Source organism: Trachurus japonicus, chromosome 9, assembly GCF_045865225.1.
Source record: "Trachurus japonicus isolate A0001 chromosome 9, Traja_1.0".
Taxonomy (NCBI): domain Eukaryota; kingdom Metazoa; phylum Chordata; class Actinopteri; order Carangiformes; family Carangidae; genus Trachurus; species Trachurus japonicus.
Window position 1 is genome coordinate 778,297 of NC_140915.1, and position 21,032 is coordinate 799,328.

General features: G+C 41.5%; 2 protein-coding genes across 2 annotated transcripts in view; both read right to left on the bottom strand.

Annotated features, from left to right (window-relative positions):
- LOC146980441 (protein NLRC3-like) overlaps positions 1–21,032 on the bottom strand; it is a 140,337-nt gene that overhangs the window by 73,311 nt on the left and 45,994 nt on the right. The window lies entirely within an intron of this gene.
- LOC146980445 (NLR family CARD domain-containing protein 3-like) lies at positions 429–19,970 on the bottom strand. The gene is made up of 7 exons (XM_085787890.1): positions 19,691–19,970; positions 19,563–19,583; positions 17,598–19,392; positions 17,310–17,483; positions 17,043–17,216; positions 1,150–1,193; positions 429–1,018 (listed from the first exon to the last, which is right to left on the bottom strand). The coding sequence occupies exons 1-7, from the start codon at positions 19,968–19,970 to the stop codon at positions 429–431; spliced, it is 3,078 nt and encodes a 1,025-aa protein (XP_085644016.1).

Genomic DNA, 21,032 nt, shown 5'->3' on the forward strand with positions numbered 1-21,032 from the left:
GTGTCTCTACAACATGATGTTTGTTTCCAGTTGTGTTTCTTGTTGTGTGTGTTTAGCTGTGAGCAGCTCACAAACAGCCTGTAAAGTTGAACATGAACAGTGAATGTGTTTAAAATGTGTTTTTCTCCTCAGTGACGCTGGCGGCTCAGAGACTTTTAGCTTGGTGATATTAGGCCTCGTCCTTCATCAGCAGCTGAGTAAAAGTCACCGTGGTTTTTGTCCTGTAATAATCGACGCTTCCATCTTTAAAGGAAGAGGAAGAAGTTTACAAGAATCACTGAGAAGAGTTTAAAACATCAACTGGTTTAATCCATGAATGTGAAAACGTGAGTGAGAGACAGAGACAGAGACAGAGACAGACGTGTAGAGACTGAACTGTCTGTTCAACAGTGAGAAGGTTTCTGTGACAGGAGGAGACTCTGATGCACTCAACACAGAGTCACTGAGGAACCAGACCAGAAATCGACTCCAGACCAGGACCAGGAGAGTCTAAACCCAGGATAGAGAGGTTGAGTGAAGGTGGTGTTGAAGGTGTAGAGGTGGATCAGTGAGTCAGAGGAGACTCTGTAGAAGGACAGAGAGCCAGCAGGACAGTCCACATACACTGCTACTCTGTTAGAGACAGAGGAGGAGGAGGAGGAGGAGGAGGAGGAGGAGGAGGAGGAGGAGGAGGTGATATGTGTCCCTCTGCCATTGTGATAGACTCTGTAACCACCATCATCAGAGCAGACCAGACTCCAGGACTGATCGTTCATTCCAAACCCACAGTCATAACTGCCTCCTTTCCTTCTGATTCCTCTGTAACTCACTGATATATAAACGTCTCCTCTCCTCTCGACCTCCCAGTAGCAGCGACCAGTCAGACCAGTTGAACACAGCAGCTGATGATAGAAGTCAAATCTGTCTGGATGATCAGGATATGACTGACGCTCCTCCACATGTGTCGCCTTCCTGTTGTTGTCAGACAGTTTGATGTTTGTGTACACTGTGTTTGTGTCGATTGTGAGTGGACAGGAATCTGATGGAGAGAACAAGACACAGCTGCAGTTATTGATCATTGATCAGTTATTGACAGTTTGATGAAGACTCATGAGGTCAGTGATGTGACAGTGTGAAGATGGTTGAATGTGCTGCTCAAAGTAAAAACACACTTACACTTCCCCGGACCGAATTGGGCTCCAGCAGGCTGCACCCTGAAAGGAGGAGGGGGGTCAGAGCAGCACCTTCTCTGTCAGCATGCACACATGGACATTACATGGCTCTCACACACACACTGTTTTATCACTGTGTTCACATGGAGGCTGGTATGTCTGGATGAACACTGAGCACAGAGAAGAAGGAGCTGGAGTCTTTATCTAGTGATGATACAGAGCAGGAGGAGACCAGGAGGAAACACTTCATCATGTCTTTTCTCCATGTCATGTCACTGCAGTGTGAGACACACACTTTCACTCTCTGACTCTCAAGCTGCACAAACACACGTCACAGCAAAGAAGATGAAGACACAACAGGTGGAGCTGACCAGCCCAGATATCCCACAATGCACCAGGAAAGGCACAGGTGAAGACACGTTTGTTAGAGCTCAGTGAAACAGAGAGTTTAGTGAGAAACACTGAGTGTGAACACAACTTGTGTTTGTCTGAAGAAAACTCCCCAGGAAGCTGAAGAATGAGGCTGTGAGCAGGTTTCCACAGGAGCCACAGCCAAGGGCGTCACTTTACTTTGAAAAGTGGTGGGGACAATGACCATATGCAACCCCCCCCCCCCCCCCCCCCCCTTGGAAGCCTGGACCGTGGACCCGATGGGGCTGGACTCACGGCCATTTTGTTTTGTTTTTTTAATTCTCCGCCGGACGGTTATAGAGAGGAAAAACACAGAATATACAATATATGTCCAAAAGACTTTGTCCCGTCGTCACGACGTGAGTGAGGATCGGATGGTGGCTCAGGTTTAGTGATGAGGAAACTGTCACTGTCAGCAGCTGCTCCAAACAGACACGTTACTAACTTTATTGTGAAGGGACAAATTAGATGTTGATTTCGTTAACAGTGACTTTGCACCCGAACAGGGGCGGGGTTATGGGATGGCTACTTGGGCTCAAGCCCCGGATGTTTTACAGTAGGGGCAAAAAAAATCTCAACGCAGTTTATGTCAGTCTCCCTCCGCTGACCGCACCAGTCTGAAGTGCAGCCTCATGGACGTCGGGGGAGAGACGCACACTTAGCAGTGATTATGTGATCTGAAGTTACTTTATAACAGCATACCGCATCATTACATCAAATAATGGCCCCGGTATTCAATCATTACACAAACAAAAAAAAGGCCGACCCTAAATACAAGAAAGACAAACAAACAAACAAAAAAAACTCATGTGTGGACGTCTGTGAAGACTGACGGGAGTGAAGCTGCCTCGTCCTCTGCTTCAGAGAGGGACAGCTTTCCACTGTCGGGCCTGGGTCTCTGCTCTGTGTCCGGAGCCCCAATGGATGTATTATAATTAGGGCCGGGACTTTAACACGTTAATTACGATTAATTAATTACACAAAAATTAATGCGTTAAAAAAATCTACGCATTTTAATCGAACTTATTAAAAATATATATATATTATTTTTTTACAATTTTTATTTTTCTCACGTGTGTCTACGTGCGGTGCGCCCGCACGCGAGAGAGGCGTCAGTTTGAGAGGCTGACTGGCAGAGATGAGAGCTGGTGAAACGCTAGCATGGTTATTTAAAACACCATCTCTGATCTCTGCCTGCACATAGATACACAGACACGGCGCACGCTAAATGCGCTATATAGCGCTAACTGCTCAGCTGCAGCGCTATATCTATGACCTGTCACTGTCACAGGTGCAGCTCATCTCATTATGACAGGACTTCACCCTCAGAGCTCTGTCTTCAGACTGTCCTGACTGTCCCTGAACATCACACAGGGACAACATGGAGCTGCTGTGTGATTGGTTACTGAGTTTTATTAATGTTTACATCAGGCTGAGTTCAACAAATCAGTTTATGCTACTGTGATTTAAGTAGCCTAGTTAAATACTACAGTAATCATCATAGTGTATTGGAAGGAAAGACCATTTAATCTGTATGTATCAAATATCCATTAATGAATTAATGGATAATTTGCATCCCTAGTCTGTTGGTCTTGGTTAAGTACCACCTTGAATGCTTAAGCTTATGTATTCAGTCATTCAATGGTACTAAAATCCATGTGAAAAAATGCTTCTCACTGTTCTCAGGTCAAATATTTATATGCGATTAAAATGCGATTAATTGCGATTAATTACTTACAAAGCCTCTAATTAATTCGATTAATTTTTTTAATCGAGTCCCGGCCCTAATTATAATAGATTCATGGACTGAAGACGGACCGCAGCGCGCCGCACGCTGTAAAAATGCGACTTGAATGGGATTGAAGCGATACAGCGTAACAGAGACAGAGACTCAGGTCTGACAGCGCAGCGAGGAGAAAAGCACGTGAAGAAGATGAAGATGAGCTAATGAACGATGAGCTTGGTCGCTATGTGTAAAAATAAAAGGAGGGATTTAGAAATAAAGGCTTCCCTCAGATAAAAGCCTGCCTCCCATAAAGGCCGTTGGTCATAGCCTACGTCACACTGAGCTGTCAGATGAGGCCTGACTCCACTATGACAGATGCCAGGCTGCTGCATGGAGCCGGGCTGCTGCACGGAGCCGGGCTGCTGCACGGAGCCGGGCTGCTGCACGGTGCCAGGCTGCTGCATGGAGCCAGGCTGCTGCATATCACATAGATCTATGCATTATATGAGATACACTACTCACAAAAAGTTAGGGATGTTTGGCTTTTGGGTTAAATTTCAGAATGCACCTAAAATGCACTATAACCTTGACAGGTGAACTTCATTTAACCTTCTCTAAACTTTTGAATGCACATGTCCAATTGTTCAATGTTTCAGTCCTTATTGAATAACATGCTGTTCTCTAACAAGCTGATTAACTACAGTACAAAAATCACAAGCACCATCTGATTTAGTGGTTCAGTTGTAATGTTCTGCTTCAATGGCAATTTGTATCTTCTTCTCTCTCCCTCTCCTCTCCACCATGTTACCATGGTGACATCATGAGACCAAGACAACACAAAGTTATTGAGACATTGAGATTTTTGTTGTGCTATAACCACCACTGTTGTTAGCTTTTGTTTGAGATAAAGAAATGACCATTGCATCCTTCTACTTAAAAGGCCTCATGATAGAATATCACTGTAGCATGAACTTTTTTATAGGGACATTCTTATCAAATATCCCTAACTTTTTGTGAGTTGTAAATGTAAGTCAGTCAAATTGAGTTTAAATTCAGATTCCTTCCTTTTTTTCTTAAAGCGTAATGCTGTGGGTAGGGAGGCTGATGTCAATCAGGATTACATGCACTCATTTTTATTTGAGTAGCTTATGATCATGTTTTATATTTTATTCTTTTTATGATGTAACACCTGTTTGTGGACCCTTCAGGACAATGCTTTTGTCTACCTAACGTTGATATGTTGAAATTTCCAGTAGGCCTATCACAGTCAAAGACAAAAAAAAGGCAGATCTTTGTCTTTCCTTCCTCTGGGCTAGGCCTCGGATCTCCCATGAACCTAGATCCGCCCCTGCACCCAAACATATTAAGCATATATCGGATGCTGTCTCATCCAGTAGGCTACAATCCGCTGTCGCGCTTCAGTTCGGCGTCTGTTCTATTTTTCACGCGAGCCGTGAGCGCCGTTGTCAAGCTGGATAGAACAGCTCGTAACAGACAGGAAGTCGGACACAGAAAAGGCGAGAGAATCCGGTCAATTTTCAAAATAAAATGATGATTACCGGTAATGAAGTTGTTGCTTGTCCGTCTATAAATATTTGTCAGTTGCGTCTGCACACGAGACACACACACACATCCATACATACAGAGCTAGAGACAGACCTGTGTGTGTGTGTGGAAAACCGAGTACAGACGAGTGGAGTTGATGTTTTACCGGTGCAGAGAGAGCATGAAGCACGCTCCCTTTGCTACCTGCCTCCTTGTGGTGGGGACAAAATTGTTCTTGACAAAAAGTGGTGGGGACATGTCCCCAGCGTTCCCAGCGTAAATGACGCCTATGGCCACAGCAGCAGTGAGTGGATGAAGGAGCTCTAATAGAAACCATCTGATCACAGTGACAGGACGGATCAGGATCTCATGATCAATGACTCTGTTCTTCTCTGCTCTTCACACAGATCAGCTGCAACACACTGACTCACTGAGATCAGTCACATCATGTGGAATAAAGCAGCCGTCCTCAGGACCAGTCCTGAGGCCTCATTTATCAAAGAGGGTGTAAAACTGCTACTAAATATTTGCGTACGGCAAAAAGACGAAAATGGCGTACACCCTAAATATTTACACCTTTTTCAGATCTATGAAACTGTGCGTACGCACAACTCTCCGCAATAAATCACACCGGACCCAAGAATGGTGCACACGTGAACACACCTCTTACTCCGCCCCCAGAACGCCTATATACAACTATATATGGTCAGCACGTGCATATTTAATTAGCCATGTGGCTCTCTGTGGAGCGGCTACAAAGTGACAACAAAGTGACAACGGAGACAACGGGCGGAGGACGGGGGAAAGAAGCGGAACTTCTCTGCTTCTCTGAAAGCAGATACACGGGCAATAAATCAGTCAGAAAAATTATCTTGCACTTTAATAAGCTACAATAAAAACAAAAACCTCCCAAATCTCAACAAAAGGGAGCAGAAAGAAGAAGAATCTTATGTAATTTGCCTCTTTATCCCAGAAAATCTTTTTAATTTTTTTTTTTACCTAGATGTTAAAACAATGTAGGGTTTAACAATTATAAACAATTATAGGGGTAGGATTAGACAAGTTTATACTTCTTCCTACTCCTTTTCGCTCATGTAAACTGAGATGTTGTGTATACATTTTTCTGTTCACTTATTAGGGTCCAGGCAGCTATTGTATTCCTAGGAATTAGGGTCCGGGCAGCTAAGCTGCCGGGACACTATTGTATTCCTAGGAATTCTTCTTCTTCTTTCTTTCTTTCTTCTTCTTCCAAGGAAGTCATACTTCCCATGGGCGAAAACTCACCAAACTTTGCACAAAGGTTCAATCCCATGCCAGATTCACTCAACTCCAAGGACATGTGCCCCCCCCTCCTAGGGGGGGCACAATAAGCGTTTAAATTTAAAAACTTTAAAAATTCCTACCAAACCAACGGTAGATGCTACAGTGTTGAAACTTCACCACAATGTAGCCTCAATATTGCTGAAACTTTTGTCCACTTAAACTTATTACAAATTATGAAGTCCATCACTCTGTTTTTTTCAATAACTGTAAAACTTTTAAAATGTATCTCCTCCCACAATTTTTGCTCAATTGACACCAAACTTGCTACAGACTGTCCTCCACAAAACTCGTTTCTCGGATTTTTGATTAAGCAAAAATTGAGCCTACAGTGCATGAAAACGTTTGACTGTAAACAGTACTGTAAACATATACCATCAAATTCTTGATAAATACATTTTCAATCTTCCTGAAAAAAAATGACAATATTCTGGAGTCATGGTTGATGAAGTTTGGCAAATATCAGAATTTTATCTCAAAAACTGAATTTTTGAGAACATTTTGAATTCTGCTCTCATGGGAACAACTGCAGCCAATGTGAGTGTGGAATTTATAAACATCATATTTTCTCTCATTAAAAACAAATCACCAACATTTCCATGCTGTCAAGATGCAATTTATGTATTATCAGATTTTTGTTTAGATGACTGAATTTCTGAAGTTTTGACCATTTCATCACAACAGCTGCCCGGGCACTGGCTCACCTGAGTGGATAAATGAAGCTACACAGCAGGTTTCACTACCAGCCAATTAGCTCAGCGAGTTAGGAGCTGGTTCTTGGTGTCAGAGGCTGTGGGTTCGAGATCCAGCAAGGGTGATGATGACGATGACAGATCAAAATGTCACATGTCTTCAAGCTGTTTTGCTGTCTAAATGCAATTCATTAACAGATTTTTTGTTTAGATAACAGAATTTCTGACTTTTTGACCATTTTTGAAATCTGCCTTGACAACAGCTGCCCGGGCACTGACTCACCTGAGTGGATAAATGAAGCTACACAGCAGGTCTCACTACCAGCCAATTAGTTCAGCGAGTTAGGAGCTGGTTCTTGGTGTCAGAGGCTGTGGGTTCGAGACCCAGCCAGGGTGATGATGATGATGATGATGACAGATCAAAATGTCAGTTGTCCTCAACACGAAATACAAGACAATTGTCCTAATGGTGGCATCACAGCAAGCCTCTAAATTTAAAAATCCAAATAGTTTGTACTGGACCATGTGTGAAGGCTCCTAACATCTTAAGAGTCACAGTAGATGTTTTACAAATACATATCATTATTTTACCTCAAAAACTGATTTTTCTTTTTACTGTGGTTTCAAATCTGCCTACACGACAGTGAATGGCTTACTCAATTTGTGAAGCCACTGTTGAATGCCACTTGTCAATTAGCTCAGTGCGATAGACAACGGTCTTTGGTTCCCGAAGTTGTGGGTTCAATCCTCAACTGATGCAAATTGAACATTATAAGGTCAACTGTCTTGTCTTCATATTCTCCTGTTTGTTGCTCAGAATTGCCTAAATTTGCCCAAAAGTAGCCCGGACCCGACCCATTGCTGCGCAGCAGCTATAATTCTTTCTTTCTTTTTCCAAGGAAGTCATACTTCCCATGGGCGAAAACTCACCAAACTTCACAGAAACATCCGACCCCATGCCAGATTCACTCAACTCCAACGACATGTGCCCCCCCCCCTCCTAGGGGGGGCACAATAAGCGTTTAAATTTAAAAACTTTAAAAATTCCTACCAAACCAACGGTAGATGCTACAGTGTTGAAACTTCACCACAATGTAGCCTCAATACTGCTGAAACTTTTGTCCACTTAAACTCATTACAAATTATGAAGTCCATCACTCTGTTTTTTTCAATAACTGTAAAACTTTTAAAATGTATCTCCTCCCACAATTTTTGCTCAATTGTCACCAAACTTGCTACAGAGCATCTCCAGACCGTCCTCCACAAAACTTGTTTATCGGATTTTTGATTAAGCAAAAATTGAGCCTACAGTGCATGAAAACGTTTGACTGTAAACAGTACTGTAAACATATACCATCAAATTCTTGCTAAATACATTTTCAAACTTCCTGAAAAAAAATGAGAATATTTTGGAGTCAAGGTTAATGAAGTTTGGCAAATATCAGAATTTTAATTCAAAAACTGAATTTTTGAGAACATTTTGAATTCTGCTCTCATGGGAACAACTGCAGTCAATGTGAGAGTGGAATTTTTAAACATCATATTTTCTCTTATGAAGCAAAACACTTATCATTAAAAACAAATCACCAACATTTCCATGCTGTCAAGATGCAATTTATGTATTATCAGATTTTTGTTTAGATGACTGAATTTCTGAAATTTTGACCATTTCATCACAACAGCTGCCCGGGCACTGACTCACCTGAGTGAATAAATGAAGCTACACAGCAGGTCTCACTACAAGCTCATTAGCTCAGCGAGTTAGGAGCTGGTTCTTGGTGTCAGAGGCTGTGGGTTCGAGTCCCAGCAAGGGTGATGATGATGATGATGACAGATCAAAATGTCAGTTGCCCTCAACACGAAACACAAGACAATTGTCCTAATGGTGGCATCACAGCAAGCTTCTAATTTTAAAAATCCAAATAGCTTGGACTGGACTGTGTGCGAAGGCTCCTAACATCTTAGAGTCACAGTAGATGTTTAACAAATACATATCATTATTTTACCTCAAAAACTGATTTTTCTTTTTACTGTGGTTTCAAATCTGCCTACACGACAGTGAATGGCTTACTCAATTTGTGAAGCCACTATTGCACTGCCACTTGTCAATTAGCTCAGTGCGATAGACAACGGTCTTTGGTTCTCGAGGTTGTGGGTTCAATCCTCAACTGGTCCAAATTGGACATTATAAGGACAACTGTCTTGTCTTCCTATTCTCCTGTTTGTTGCTCAGAATTGCCTAAATTTGCCCAAAAGTAGCCCGGACCCGACCCATCGCTGCGCAGCAGCTTTAATTATATTATTATTTTATCTTATTTATTTTATTTTTTTTACACTGTCGTTTACATGATCGAAATAAAGATATCAATCAATCAATCAATCAATCAATCAATCAATGTAGGAAGCAGGACGATAGCTACTTTGCACACCTTCCCACTACACAGTTACAGCTCTACTGGACTCGGTTTAGGTCATTTTCCATTACAGCTGAGTCCTTCACAGTTCCTCCTCAGGGCCGCGTTGTCTCACTCTTTATTCTCTCCTCTCTCAGCTCCAAACTCACGTGCACCTCGTTAACTCAGGTGACAGAATAATAACAGTCTCAGTAACTGCAGATCAGTGTGCGCTGCTGCCGGTGTGTTTTTAAACTTGGATGGTTTGATCCTTGTCGGACGTCACACATAGCCTAATCAAAAAAGCAAAATCCTCAATCCACTCTGTTTATCAATGAACATATAGCCTAGTGTTATTATAGAGCGGGTTGGATTGCCAGCATCAACGGTCCACCACTACCACAATTACTTCATAAAATCCTACTGTGCTCTTCTAAATGTACTCCGCTCCTCTCTCCCTCTCACACTGCAGTTCTCTGACTCAGCAACGGTGTCGCCAATTCCTCCTGTTCCTCAAAAAAGGCGTAAATCACGGTACGCCAGGGTCAAAATGGGTGTAAATGTCTGCACGTTTCCTTGTCAGGTTTTGGCTTGATAGATCCCAAATTTGGCGGAGAAAAGTGCGTACGCACAAAACGAGGGGAAAATGGTGTAAAAAAAAAGGTGTATCCACAATGATAAATGAGGCCCCTGAGCTCCATCAAACCTGTCCACACATTTTGACTGGACTTCAGTCAAAAGTCAGAGTCCAGAGGAAGCAGAGAAACTGTAGAGCAGAGAGAACCAGGCTCAGCTCAGAGCACATGGACTCAGACAGGAAGTGAAACTCCAGCTGCTGGAGACTTTCATTAAGGAGCCACTTTGTGGCTTCATCTGATCTGGAGTCAGCACACACACAGTCTGAAAACAGCTGTTTGACCACACACACATTCAGCCACAAACACTGATTATTACACTGTTCACTACACTCACTGTCTTCTGATTGACAGCTCCAGGCCTCTGGACAGTGAGGACATCTGGATGTCCCACTGTGATTGACTGTCTCCTCAACACAACAACACATCTCATCAGGACAAGACCAGGATCTCAGAGAGACTGAGCTGATTATTGATCATCAATATCTGACCAGACAGAGAGGGTTGGAGACTCTGGAAAAACGCTTCTATCTGGCCACATTTTGAAAATACAAAGTCAAAAGTCCCAGCCCCTTTCCTCAGACTTCTCTCTGAAGCCACGCCTTCACCTTTACGTGGACCTGGGTGAAAACTGTGATCACGCACGCGAGAGAGTGAGATGGCAGCTTGATTGGGCATAGGCAGAACCAGACATGAAGGCATCTGATCGTTTTTTCCTTTTCGGAGCGAAAAGCATGTATTGGTCAGAGTTTTGTCTATCCTGCAGCTGCCACAGAGGTCCGATTGTTTTTGTTCCTTTTCCTGAATAGATAATGTATTGACTACTCTCAGGATGGAGGGACCATTTCACCCAGTATAACAAAAAGTGTTTCTGAACGTGATTACCAACCATAACTTTAAACCAGCAGCAGATGAAATGTTTCCTCATCAACTCTGAAATAAAGTCTGATCCAAACATCTTGAGAGACTCAGGGCACAGCTGCCAACATCTGGTTTCATCATTGAGATCTCTTCTACTGAATATGAAACAGTGAGTTATGATGAGACACTGAAGTCATCATGAGGAGAAACTCCTGATCCCAGTAGTTCATCACTGTGACTGATGAAAGCTGCACAGCTCATGTTTGAAACACTCAGAGATTTTGTCTTCAGTTGTAGTGTATTTTCCACCTGAACATTTTTGCTTTAATATCTTAAATGATCTTATGTTTTTTATGGTGTTTTCCTAGCCTAAAAGTTAAGGGATAGGTTAGAGATAATTCACCATTTGGATAGGAACTTCATTTGTGATAAGTAACAGTTTATAGTTAAATGGAATAAATATGAATAAATTCAGATGTTACAAGAGAGAAAGGCACATGCGTACATTAACAGCAAGATGTTTAGATTAGGTGTCTAGTAGTAGTGTGGAATGTATCCTGAGAAATGTGTTTCTTGTCATCTACCCATCTCTGTGGGTCATAGTTTCTGGGATACTGGACACTGTCTATTCTTAAGTTAGCTTGGTCAAGAGGTTAAATGTCAGCAGGCATAGGCTAGATTCTGTTTTTAGATTCTGTCTTTGTCTGACCATCCTGGTCAGTTATATCCTTCTGTGGGAGAAGGTGGAGTTTTAGAAAACGTATATAAGGTTAGAGCTTTGGGCCAAGAGAGAGAGATCTCATATTGGGCCAGAGATGCTCCACGATTAGGCATTTTTGTACACTGTTCTTCTTCTTGTAATAAACTCTTTTTGAATGCAAGAAAAGACGTGTCGGCGGTGATCCCTTCTCTTCATCAACACATCAATATACCACATTTTTGGCGTCACGAACTTGGACGTGTTTGTGGTCCCTTCAGCATTTTTCTTCAGCTTGACCAGCCGGCTCCTGCATCGAGGCTTCTGAAAAGTGTGAGTTTTTCACAATATTTTGCGCTGGTTTGCTGTTGGGTCACACCGTTAAAGAATTCTTGTGTGGGTGATTGTTGTTCTGATGATTAGAAGTTGGTTATCGTTTTACATTTATCTAAATTTAGGATTTTGTTTGCGTTGCAGACAACGCAAAAAGGGGGGAAATAGAGAATTAAGGAAATAGGAAACTTGAAGTAAAATAGGCCTACAGTTAAAAAAATAAGTAAATAAGAGAATGAAGAAATAGGAAAATAAGAAATAAGAGTAAAAAGCTTGAATTAGTAACATGAGTTGAACTAAAAAAAAGCAGCAAAAATTGGTGACGGCGTCTGTGATCTACTCAGTAAGACATTGTAAGAAATGATACCGTGCAAGAGTTAGATATGGTTTCCTTTAACTACTAAACACAAAGAGTTAAGTAGAGGAGCCTGTACACCTAAATAGTAAGACATGTGTTTTTGGTCGCTATGTGAAAATTGGCTTTAAAAGGATTAAAAAAGGACAATAAATAATAATCTAAATGATAAAGAGAAGATAAAAAGAAGACAAAATGAAGGGAAAGTTGAATAACTAGGAAACTAAAAAAGAAATAAGAAAAGGATAACAGTGAAATAGGAAATAGAAGTTAAAAAAGTAGAAAGTAACTGCAGATATTAGGTAGGGATATATGTGCACTTAAATTCAAATGTTTATGTCTGTTTGTTGATCCCCATTTTTGTGTGTGTGTCCAATGTGATAGATTTTATGTTGAATAAGGTATAGGAGGTAATAGAACTTGAGAATAGGAGATATAATAATAATAATAATAATAATGATAATAATATATTCATGAATATTAATGTATAAGATATTTTGTCTTAATAAGCCTGAAAAGGACTTTTGATAAAACATAAAATATATGAGATTTTATGTGGTGGAGAATTTTTTGATAAAGCCTGATTAATTTTGGGAAAACACTTATTTAAAGTGAGAATCTTTTAGGAAAAATTATAACATTCTAGAGTTATAATAGAGAATTTTTGAAAGAAAGGAAAGACTTGCAGTAGGGAGGTGTTTATTGCATCTAGTAACCTAACAAACTGTTTGTCTGTCTTTTCTTTTTGCGGAGAGAGAGTTCAAGGAGGAGACCAGAGCTCAAGGAGTGTGTCTAGAGGTGGACAGAGGACAGCTGGCTAGCGTCACAAGGATTGAGACTTGCTGATGACAGCACATGCATCTGAAACCAGTGACAAGGCCAGTGTGATTCTATCCACAAACTCTTTTTAATGAAATATCTGCATTTTAATGAATGTGTATATATTTGGTTATAGTTGTTGATACACATTTAAAAAGAATTGGTAGTAAGACAATTTTTTGATTTGGATTAATAGGCTACATGCATTTACTCATGTACAGTATAAAACCGTAAGTTATATGCTGTAGTAATTTAGAAGGAAGACTTGGCAATGGACTGATCAATCAATACAATATTAGCATTTGGTTTAAATACTGTTAAGGGCTATAACTGTTTTAGGTTTAGGGTTTATTCTCCTTGAAGATGAGTTTGGGACACTTTTTTGTAATTCGATGAATTGTGTGTTGAGTGTTAACTTGTGGCATGGTGATTTTTCTTTATATGAGAACAAAAAAGAGCCATTATAGTGTTAAAGATGCACATTATAAAATCAGAAAGTGATTACTCCTGTTGAAGTAGTGTAGAGGAATAATCTTTAATTAATTAGCATTTCTCTGAAATTGACTAACCATGGTCAGTGGAAGAAACCCTCAATAGAGATATCATTTAAACAATAAAGTTGCTGGTGTCCATATTTAAGGTGATCGAAAAATAAAATAAAATAAAATAATAAAAGTTAATAAAATAAAATAAATAAAAAAAATAAATAAAACTGATTTAAAAAAAATATATATATATATATATATAAAGAGAAGAGAGAAACAGGGCTTGGAATTTTCCAGTTGCTTGAAAAAGAGGGGCAAAGATGGATAATGAGAGTCCTTCAAGAAAGTATGCCAAGAAAAAACCTGTTTCCAGGGAAGAAGAAGAGAAACGACAAACCTTAAGTAGGATTGATAAAAGCATAGATCAATGCCTTAAATATTTGGACAAATACACCACACCAAAAGGTCGGAGATTATTAGACGAACAATTGCGGGACTTGCAAATGCAAAAGAAAAAGTTATTAAAAATCTTCTCTCAAAAATCACCAGTGGTAATCAGAGGACAGAATCTGGTGTATAATCCTTGGGATGATACATTTATGCCAGATTTATTTGACCAATTACCCATTCTTCAAGATGGAGCACATCCTTGGATTTTAAAGTTGGAAGAAATCACGGTGGGAACAAAGCCTACCATGGGAGACTTTAAGAGACTTTTGGTAAACATTATTGGGGTACCAGCCATGGAAGAGATTCTACAGAAAGCTGGATATAATCGATATGTGGGATCTACTGTACATGATTCAGAACTGTTTGCATCAAATAGAGGTCGACTGCATAGAGCGTTAAGAAAAACATTTCCAACACATGTACACCCTGACGACATTCTTATCGAGCCATTGGGACAAGAAGAAAATCCGAGAGCTTATGTGTCAAGAGCCCATCAGGTATGGAGAAATGTTACAGGAAATGATCCAGAGGAGAGTCTGATGGCGCAATTGGTCCTGCGAATGAAGATACAGAAGGGTTTACCCATACCAGTGAGTAGTATACTGGCAGAAGTAGAGGGTCTTGGAAGCATGGTAAAGAGTGTTTATACAGATCACATTGCACACCAGGTGGAGCTCCATAGGAAGAAAGAGCATGAACAGAAGGAGCAAGATCAGGAGACTCTTAGAAAAATTAATCAAATTCAGTTGGTAGAAAATAGGAGGAAGGAGAAGAAGCAGGCACTAGTTATGCAGAATCTGCCTGAGACAAATCAGTTCACACCACAGCCACATTTGCAACCACAGCTACAGCCACAGCCACAGCTACAACTACAATCAAATCAGTTCCAGGCACCACAGCCTTATGCAACGGTACCTTTTGCTTATAATACACAGCCGACCTTTAGTCCACAGCAGTTGTGGAGAGGAAGAGGTCGAGGAACTTTCGGTAGAGGAAGAGGTAATTTCAATCCAAATTTTCAACAAGCTCCTGGAGTGTGTCATGTCTGTGGATTGGTTGGACATTTTTCCCGTGAGTGTAACAAAATAGGAGGAAGAAATTTCAGGGGAAATTGCAGAGGAGCCCCAAGAGGAGACTTTAGAGGTCAACCAATGACATTCTGGTGAATCCTTTTAGGGGTCTGGAGCCAAGATTTTAGGGATGTCCAGAAAACATGCATCACGAAGGATTGAAAATAACGCCCTCAGACGTCTTAGGTCCGACGATTCAAGAGGCACATGGATTGGCCCATGTTGCAAGGGGGGAGGTTATGAAGGAGTATGGATTTTATCTGCTTAAATAGGTTGATTGGGTTATAACTAGGTGAATGCTCAGTCACTTGCCAAGTTCGCCAAGTTTTGTCAAATTTTTGCAAGGTTTTTGCTAAGTTTTTGGTCTAGAGAAGTCATAGGTGAGGACTTCTAGATTGAATATTCTTAGACAATGGATGAGAGTTTGTGAATAAAATTGCAAAAATTGATTTTGTAACAATAGAGATATAAGTGTAATGTGTTTATGTGCGTTTGATGTTTTAATGAGTAACTGTTGTTTGTCGCAAAAGATACTGCTGTGTTTTTTCATCTGTCCTCTTAGGATGATATTGGAGGAAGACAACCATAAGAGTGATTCTTCAGGGAACCTGAGTTCCTGAAAAGATGTATCTGATTGTGGACAATGAAGAATGGACTGAACGTGAACTAATGAAGTCTACAATGGGAACCGGATGCTGCGAAGGAGCTGCAGTGTCTTGATAATGTGATTTTATGTATGAAAGTTTGTCATTGTCCATGAAATGTCCATGTTAGTATGTGGATATATTGGAGCCTCAGATGTTTTCTTTTCTTTTTGACGTTTAGGGTAAGTAAAGTTAGGCAGGGATAGGTCCAATGGAGGATCCGATGGGTTGACCAGCCTGAAATTGGATGTTGTTTTGATTTTTATTTCTCTGAGGTATCCATATGTATCTGCTTAGGTTATTTTATGTGAAAGTCTTAGAAACTCTTTTCTAATTGGTCTGGAGTGCTAATATGTGGTTGCCTAAGGCAGAGGGACCGTGAGAGAATTTCCTGTCTTGATTGAATGAGAGATTTTTAAGAAAGATGGCTGTCCGACAGGTTTTCGCTCTCACACTCCATAAATTTGTTGTATTGTTAAACATTATGCTGTTATTTCATACTAGTAAACATGACAGTGCTGTTTTCATTTTTCGAGACTCTACGAGCCTCGAAGGGGGGAATATGTAGTGTATTTTCCACCTGAACATTTTTGCTTTAATATCTTAAATGATCTTATGTTTTTTATGGTGTTTTCCTAGCCTAAAAGTTAAGGGATAGGTTAGAGATAATTCACCATTTGGATAGGAACTTCATTTGTGATAAGTAACAGTTTATAGTTAAATGGAATAAATATGAATAAATTCAGATGTTACAAGAGAGAAAGGCACATGCGTACATTAACAGCAAGATGTTTAGATTAGGTGTCTAGTAGTAGTGTGGAATGTATCCTGAGAAATGTGTTTCTTGTCATCTACCCATCTCTGTGGGTCATAGTTTCTGGGATACTGGACACTGTCTATTCTTAAGTTAGCTTGGTCAAGAGGTTAAATGTCAGCAGGCATAGGCTAGATTCTGTTTTTAGATTCTGTCTTTGTCTGACCATCCTGGTCAGTTATATCCTTCTGTGGGAGAAGGTGGAGTTTTAGAAAACGTATATAAGGTTAGAGCTTTGGGCCAAGAGAGAGAGATCTCATATTGGGCCAGAGATGCTCCACGATTAGGCATTTTTGTACACTGTTCTTCTTCTTGTAATAAACTCTTTTTGAATGCAAGAAAAGACGTGTCGGCGGTGATCCCTTCTCTTCATCAACACATCAATATACCACACAGTATAAACTGTGTTGGGACGAGTCAGACTGTGACAGAGGACGTCAGTGGAGTGGGCGGAGCTTCACTGTGGCCTACACCACCTCTGGATATGGTCTGAGTGATCAGATCTGATGTTATCAATGCATCAATCACCTGAGACAGATGTTAATACCAGGTGTGACCAGGTGTGAACGGGGCCATAGAAAATGTTCCAGCTCCTCCTCCTCTATCAGACAGTGTGTGTGGCTGCAGCAGCCTCTCCATACCTGAGACAGTCCAGTCTCCAGTCTGGATTCTCCAGTCCAGCAGACAGCAGCTTCACTCCTGAGGCTCCTGGATGGTTGTAGCTCAGGTCCAGCTCTCTCAGATGGGAGGGGTTGGAGCTCAGAGCTGAGGCCAGAGAAGCACAGCCTTCCTCTGTGACCAGACATCCTGACAGACTGAACACACACACAACAACACACAGGAACCCCCTGTCAACACCTGCTGCTGTGTTCAAGTGGCATCAGATAAACAGCTGGATGGATCCTCACCTGAGAGTCTCCAGTCTACAGTGTGGACGCTCCAGTCCACCAGAAAGCAGCTTCACTCCTGAGTCCTTCAGTTCGTTGTTACTCAGGTCCAGGTGTCTCAGACTAGAGGACTGGGAGCTGAGGACTGAGGACAGAGCTTCACAGCTTCTCTCTGAGAGGTTACAGCCGCTCAGTCTGAAGAGATGATCATGAGGAATTAAAGAAGAAAGGGATTTATTTTCTGTCCTGTTGAAAAGACAGAAGTGTTTTTATACAAAGATGAATAAATCCAACTATCTCTACACTTACAGAGTTTTGTTAGAGGCTTTGACCACTGGCAGCAGCCTCAGAAGAGCCTCCTCTGAAGCAGAGTATTTCTTTAGGTCAAACACGTCCAGATCTTCTTCTGATGACAGTAAGATGAAGACCAGAGCCGACCATTGACCAGGAGACAGTTTATCTGTGGAGAGACGTCCTGATGTCAGGGACTGTTGGATCTCCTCCACTAGAGAACGATCATTCAGTTCATTCAGACAGTGGAACAGGTTGATGCTTTTCTCTGCAGAGGGAGTCTCTTCAATCTTCTTCTTGATGTACTGGACTGTTTTCTGATTGGTCTGTGAGTCACTTCCTGTCTGAGTCATCAGACCTCGTAGGAGAGTCTGATTGGTCTTCAGTGAAAGACCCAGGAGGAAGCGGAGGAACAAGTCCAGGTGTCCATTTGGACTCTTTAAGGCCTCGTCCACAGCACTCTGGTAGAAAGGTGTTGATTCGTCTCTGAAAAGTTTAAAAAATGTAAAGGTTAATTTCTTTCCCGACATCAAGTTGCGTCCAGAGTTGATGAAGGTCAGATGGACATGGAGAGCAGCCAGAAACTCCTGAACACTCAGATGGACGAAGCAGAACACCTTGGCCGCCTGGTACAGGCCGCTCTCCAATCTAAAGATCTGTGTGAACACTCCTGAGTACACTGAGGCTGCTGTGATATCGATGCCACACTCTGTCAGGTCTGATTCATAGAAGATCAGGTTTCCTTTCTGCAGCTGCTCAAAAGCCAGTTTTCCCAGAGACTCAATCATCTTCCTGCTCTCTGGACTCCAGTGTGGATCTGTCTCAGCTCCTTCATCATACTTGACCTTCTTCAGTTTCAGATAAACCACCAGGAAGTGGATGTACATCTCAGTCAGGGTCTTGGGCAGCTCTCCTCCCTCTCTGGTCTTCAACAGCTCCTCCAGAACTCCAGCAGTGATCCAGCAGAAGACTGGGATGTGGCACATGATGTGGAGGCTTCGTGAGGTCTTGATGTGGGAGACGATCTTTCTGGCCTGCTCCTCATCTCTGAACCTCTTCCTGAAGTACTCCTCCTTCTGTGGGTCAGTGAACCCTCTGACCTCTGTCACCATGTCAACACACTGAGGAGGGATCTGATTAGCTGCTGCAGGTCGTGTGGTTATCCAGAGGCGAGCAGAGGGAAGCAGGTTCCCCCTGATGAGGTTGGTCAGCAGCACGTTGACTGAGGTGGACTTTGTCACATCAGTCAGGATCTCAGTTTTCAAGTCCAGAGGAAGTCGACACTCGTCCAGACCGTCAAAGATGAAGACGACCTGGAACTGATCAAAGCTGCAGATTCCTGCTTCTTTGGTTTCAGAGAAGAAGTGATGAACAAGTTCCACCAAGCTGAACTTTTCCTCTTTCAGCACATTCAGCTCTCTGAAGGTGAAGGGAAATGTTAAGTCTATGTCCTGGTTGGTTTTGCCTTCAGCCCAGTCCAGAGTGAACTTCTGTGTTAAGACTGTTTTCCCAATGCCAGCCACTCCCTTTGTCATCACTCTTCTGATTGGTCGGTCTCTTCCAGTTGAGGCTTTAAAGATGTCTTCTTGTCTGATGGTTGTTTCTGGTCTGTCTGGTTTCCTGGACGCTGTTTCAATCTGTCTGACCTCATGTTCATCATTGACCTCTCCAGTCCCTCCATGTGTGATGTAGAGCTCTGTGTAGATCTGGTTCAGAAGGGTTTGGTGTCCTGCTATAGCGATGCCCTCAAACACACACTGGAACTTCTCCTTCAGGTTGTCTTTGAGTTTAGGCTGGCATTTGTGAAGAGCTTCTGAATGAATGAACAACAGATAATAGGACAATAAGGTAAAGGTCCTCGTAACAACAGGTCACAGTAAATGAATCTAAACACAGAAATATTTGGATCTAAATTCATGTAGTCATGGTGATGACTACAACAGTGAAATGTGACATCCCCTCACAAAAGGTGTTGAACTTCACCTGCTGCTGCTGCTGACGGATCTTGTCCTGTTGGAGGAAAGGGAATCATTAATCATGAGGAGTAGCAGGACCAACCCAGTTGACTTTGTCCTCTGTGTGGAAATATTTACAAAGCCAAGATATTTAACAAAGGTAAAACCCTAGCTGCACTTCCCATGACTGACCTTCATTAATTCCCATCTTCTTCAGAATTAACCTCGCCACCTGCAGAACTTTCTCAGTAGTGTACATGCCGACCATCAAGTCCACTGTTTTCTCTCTGCTTGCATCCTCCAGCTCACACTTTGGGATGGCAGGGGGACCATCCAGTAATTTAGCATTCTGCAGGTACCACTGGAAGCTGTTCAGCTCTTCGTTCCCCAAATTCTTCAAAATGTGCAGCAGCTGCTCCTTCACAGATGTCGCCATCTTTGTTGCCTGACAGAACCAGATCAGTGACACTGTTTCACCAAGACTGATACCACAATTTATCATGGTAAGGGATGTGACTCTATTTAGTGCCATCACATCCCTGGTTTGTTAATGAATATACAGTATTTAACACTGGTAGGATAAATCTGAAATGTCCTCCATCTGTACACAGGACAAACATCAGTGTGACTCACAGCAGTGATGGCCAACAAAAGACAGAAGGTATTTCAGTGTTCAGTCCAGTGGCGTCCCTAGGCTAAAACATTCGGGGCTAAAGCCCCGGATGTTTTTTAATTAGCCCCGAATATTAATTTAAAAAAAAAAAAAAAAAAAAAAAATTATTTTTTTATTTTTTATTTTTTTAAGATCACATCCTCAAACTACGGTTATCTTATGTTGATGCTTCGATAAAACAGTGTTTTTGGACAGGTTTGAGTAACAATTAATTATATTTTTAAAAAGCCACTACTTTGGCTTTGGCACACAAGTGGTTAACACCTCCAGGTCGCACTTGACGTCATTCACCCAAAACAGCGGCGCATTTAACTTGACAACAAATACCTGACAGCAGGCAGGTTTGACAACAGCAAGCTGCAGCTGTCTTTTGGTAGCTAGTAGCAGCTAAAGTGTATCAAGATGCCACAAAAAAGATTTCCATGTTTTCCCCCAAAGGTGGTCAGCAATCAAAAAGGTAATGGGAATAGAAATTATGTAAAAATGTATAATTTCGAAAAGAGTGTTGCAGCTGGAACTACAAGAGGGTAGTACAGTAGCTAACGTTAGCTAGCTAGCAGCTAGTTGATATTGCTCTGGTTGATATTACATGAGAAAAAAAGCAATCTGTAATTATTGGCATCTGTAAATGCAATTGTAGGGTGTGAGAATTGTGTACCTAGAAATAACTAAGTTTGGGCTTCTTCTAGAGGGGAAAGTTGCTGAAGTTAATGTGCTATAACATCGAACCATCTTGTTTATTTTCTTTTTCATGCATGATAGCAGCTAGTTAGCAGACAGGGATCCCGCACAGCCTGCCTCTTTTACTGTAGCTGCTAATGTGTT

What these genes read in the sequence shown, in the direction of transcription:
- LOC146980445 (XM_085787890.1), bottom strand. Translation starts at nt 19,970, where the DNA reads ATGGCGACATCTGTGAAGGAGCAGCTGCTGCACATTTTGAAGAATTTG. An exon ending in AAAGCCTCTAACAAAACTCT is followed by an intron (nt 17,484 to 17,597) that starts GTAAGTGTAGAG and finishes TCATCTCTTCAG; the next exon opens with ACTGAGCGGCTGTAACCTCT. An exon ending in CGGTCCGGGGAAGTGTAAGT is followed by an intron (nt 1,019 to 1,149) that starts GTGTTTTTACTT and finishes TCTCTCCATCAG; the next exon opens with ATTCCTGTCCACTCACAATC.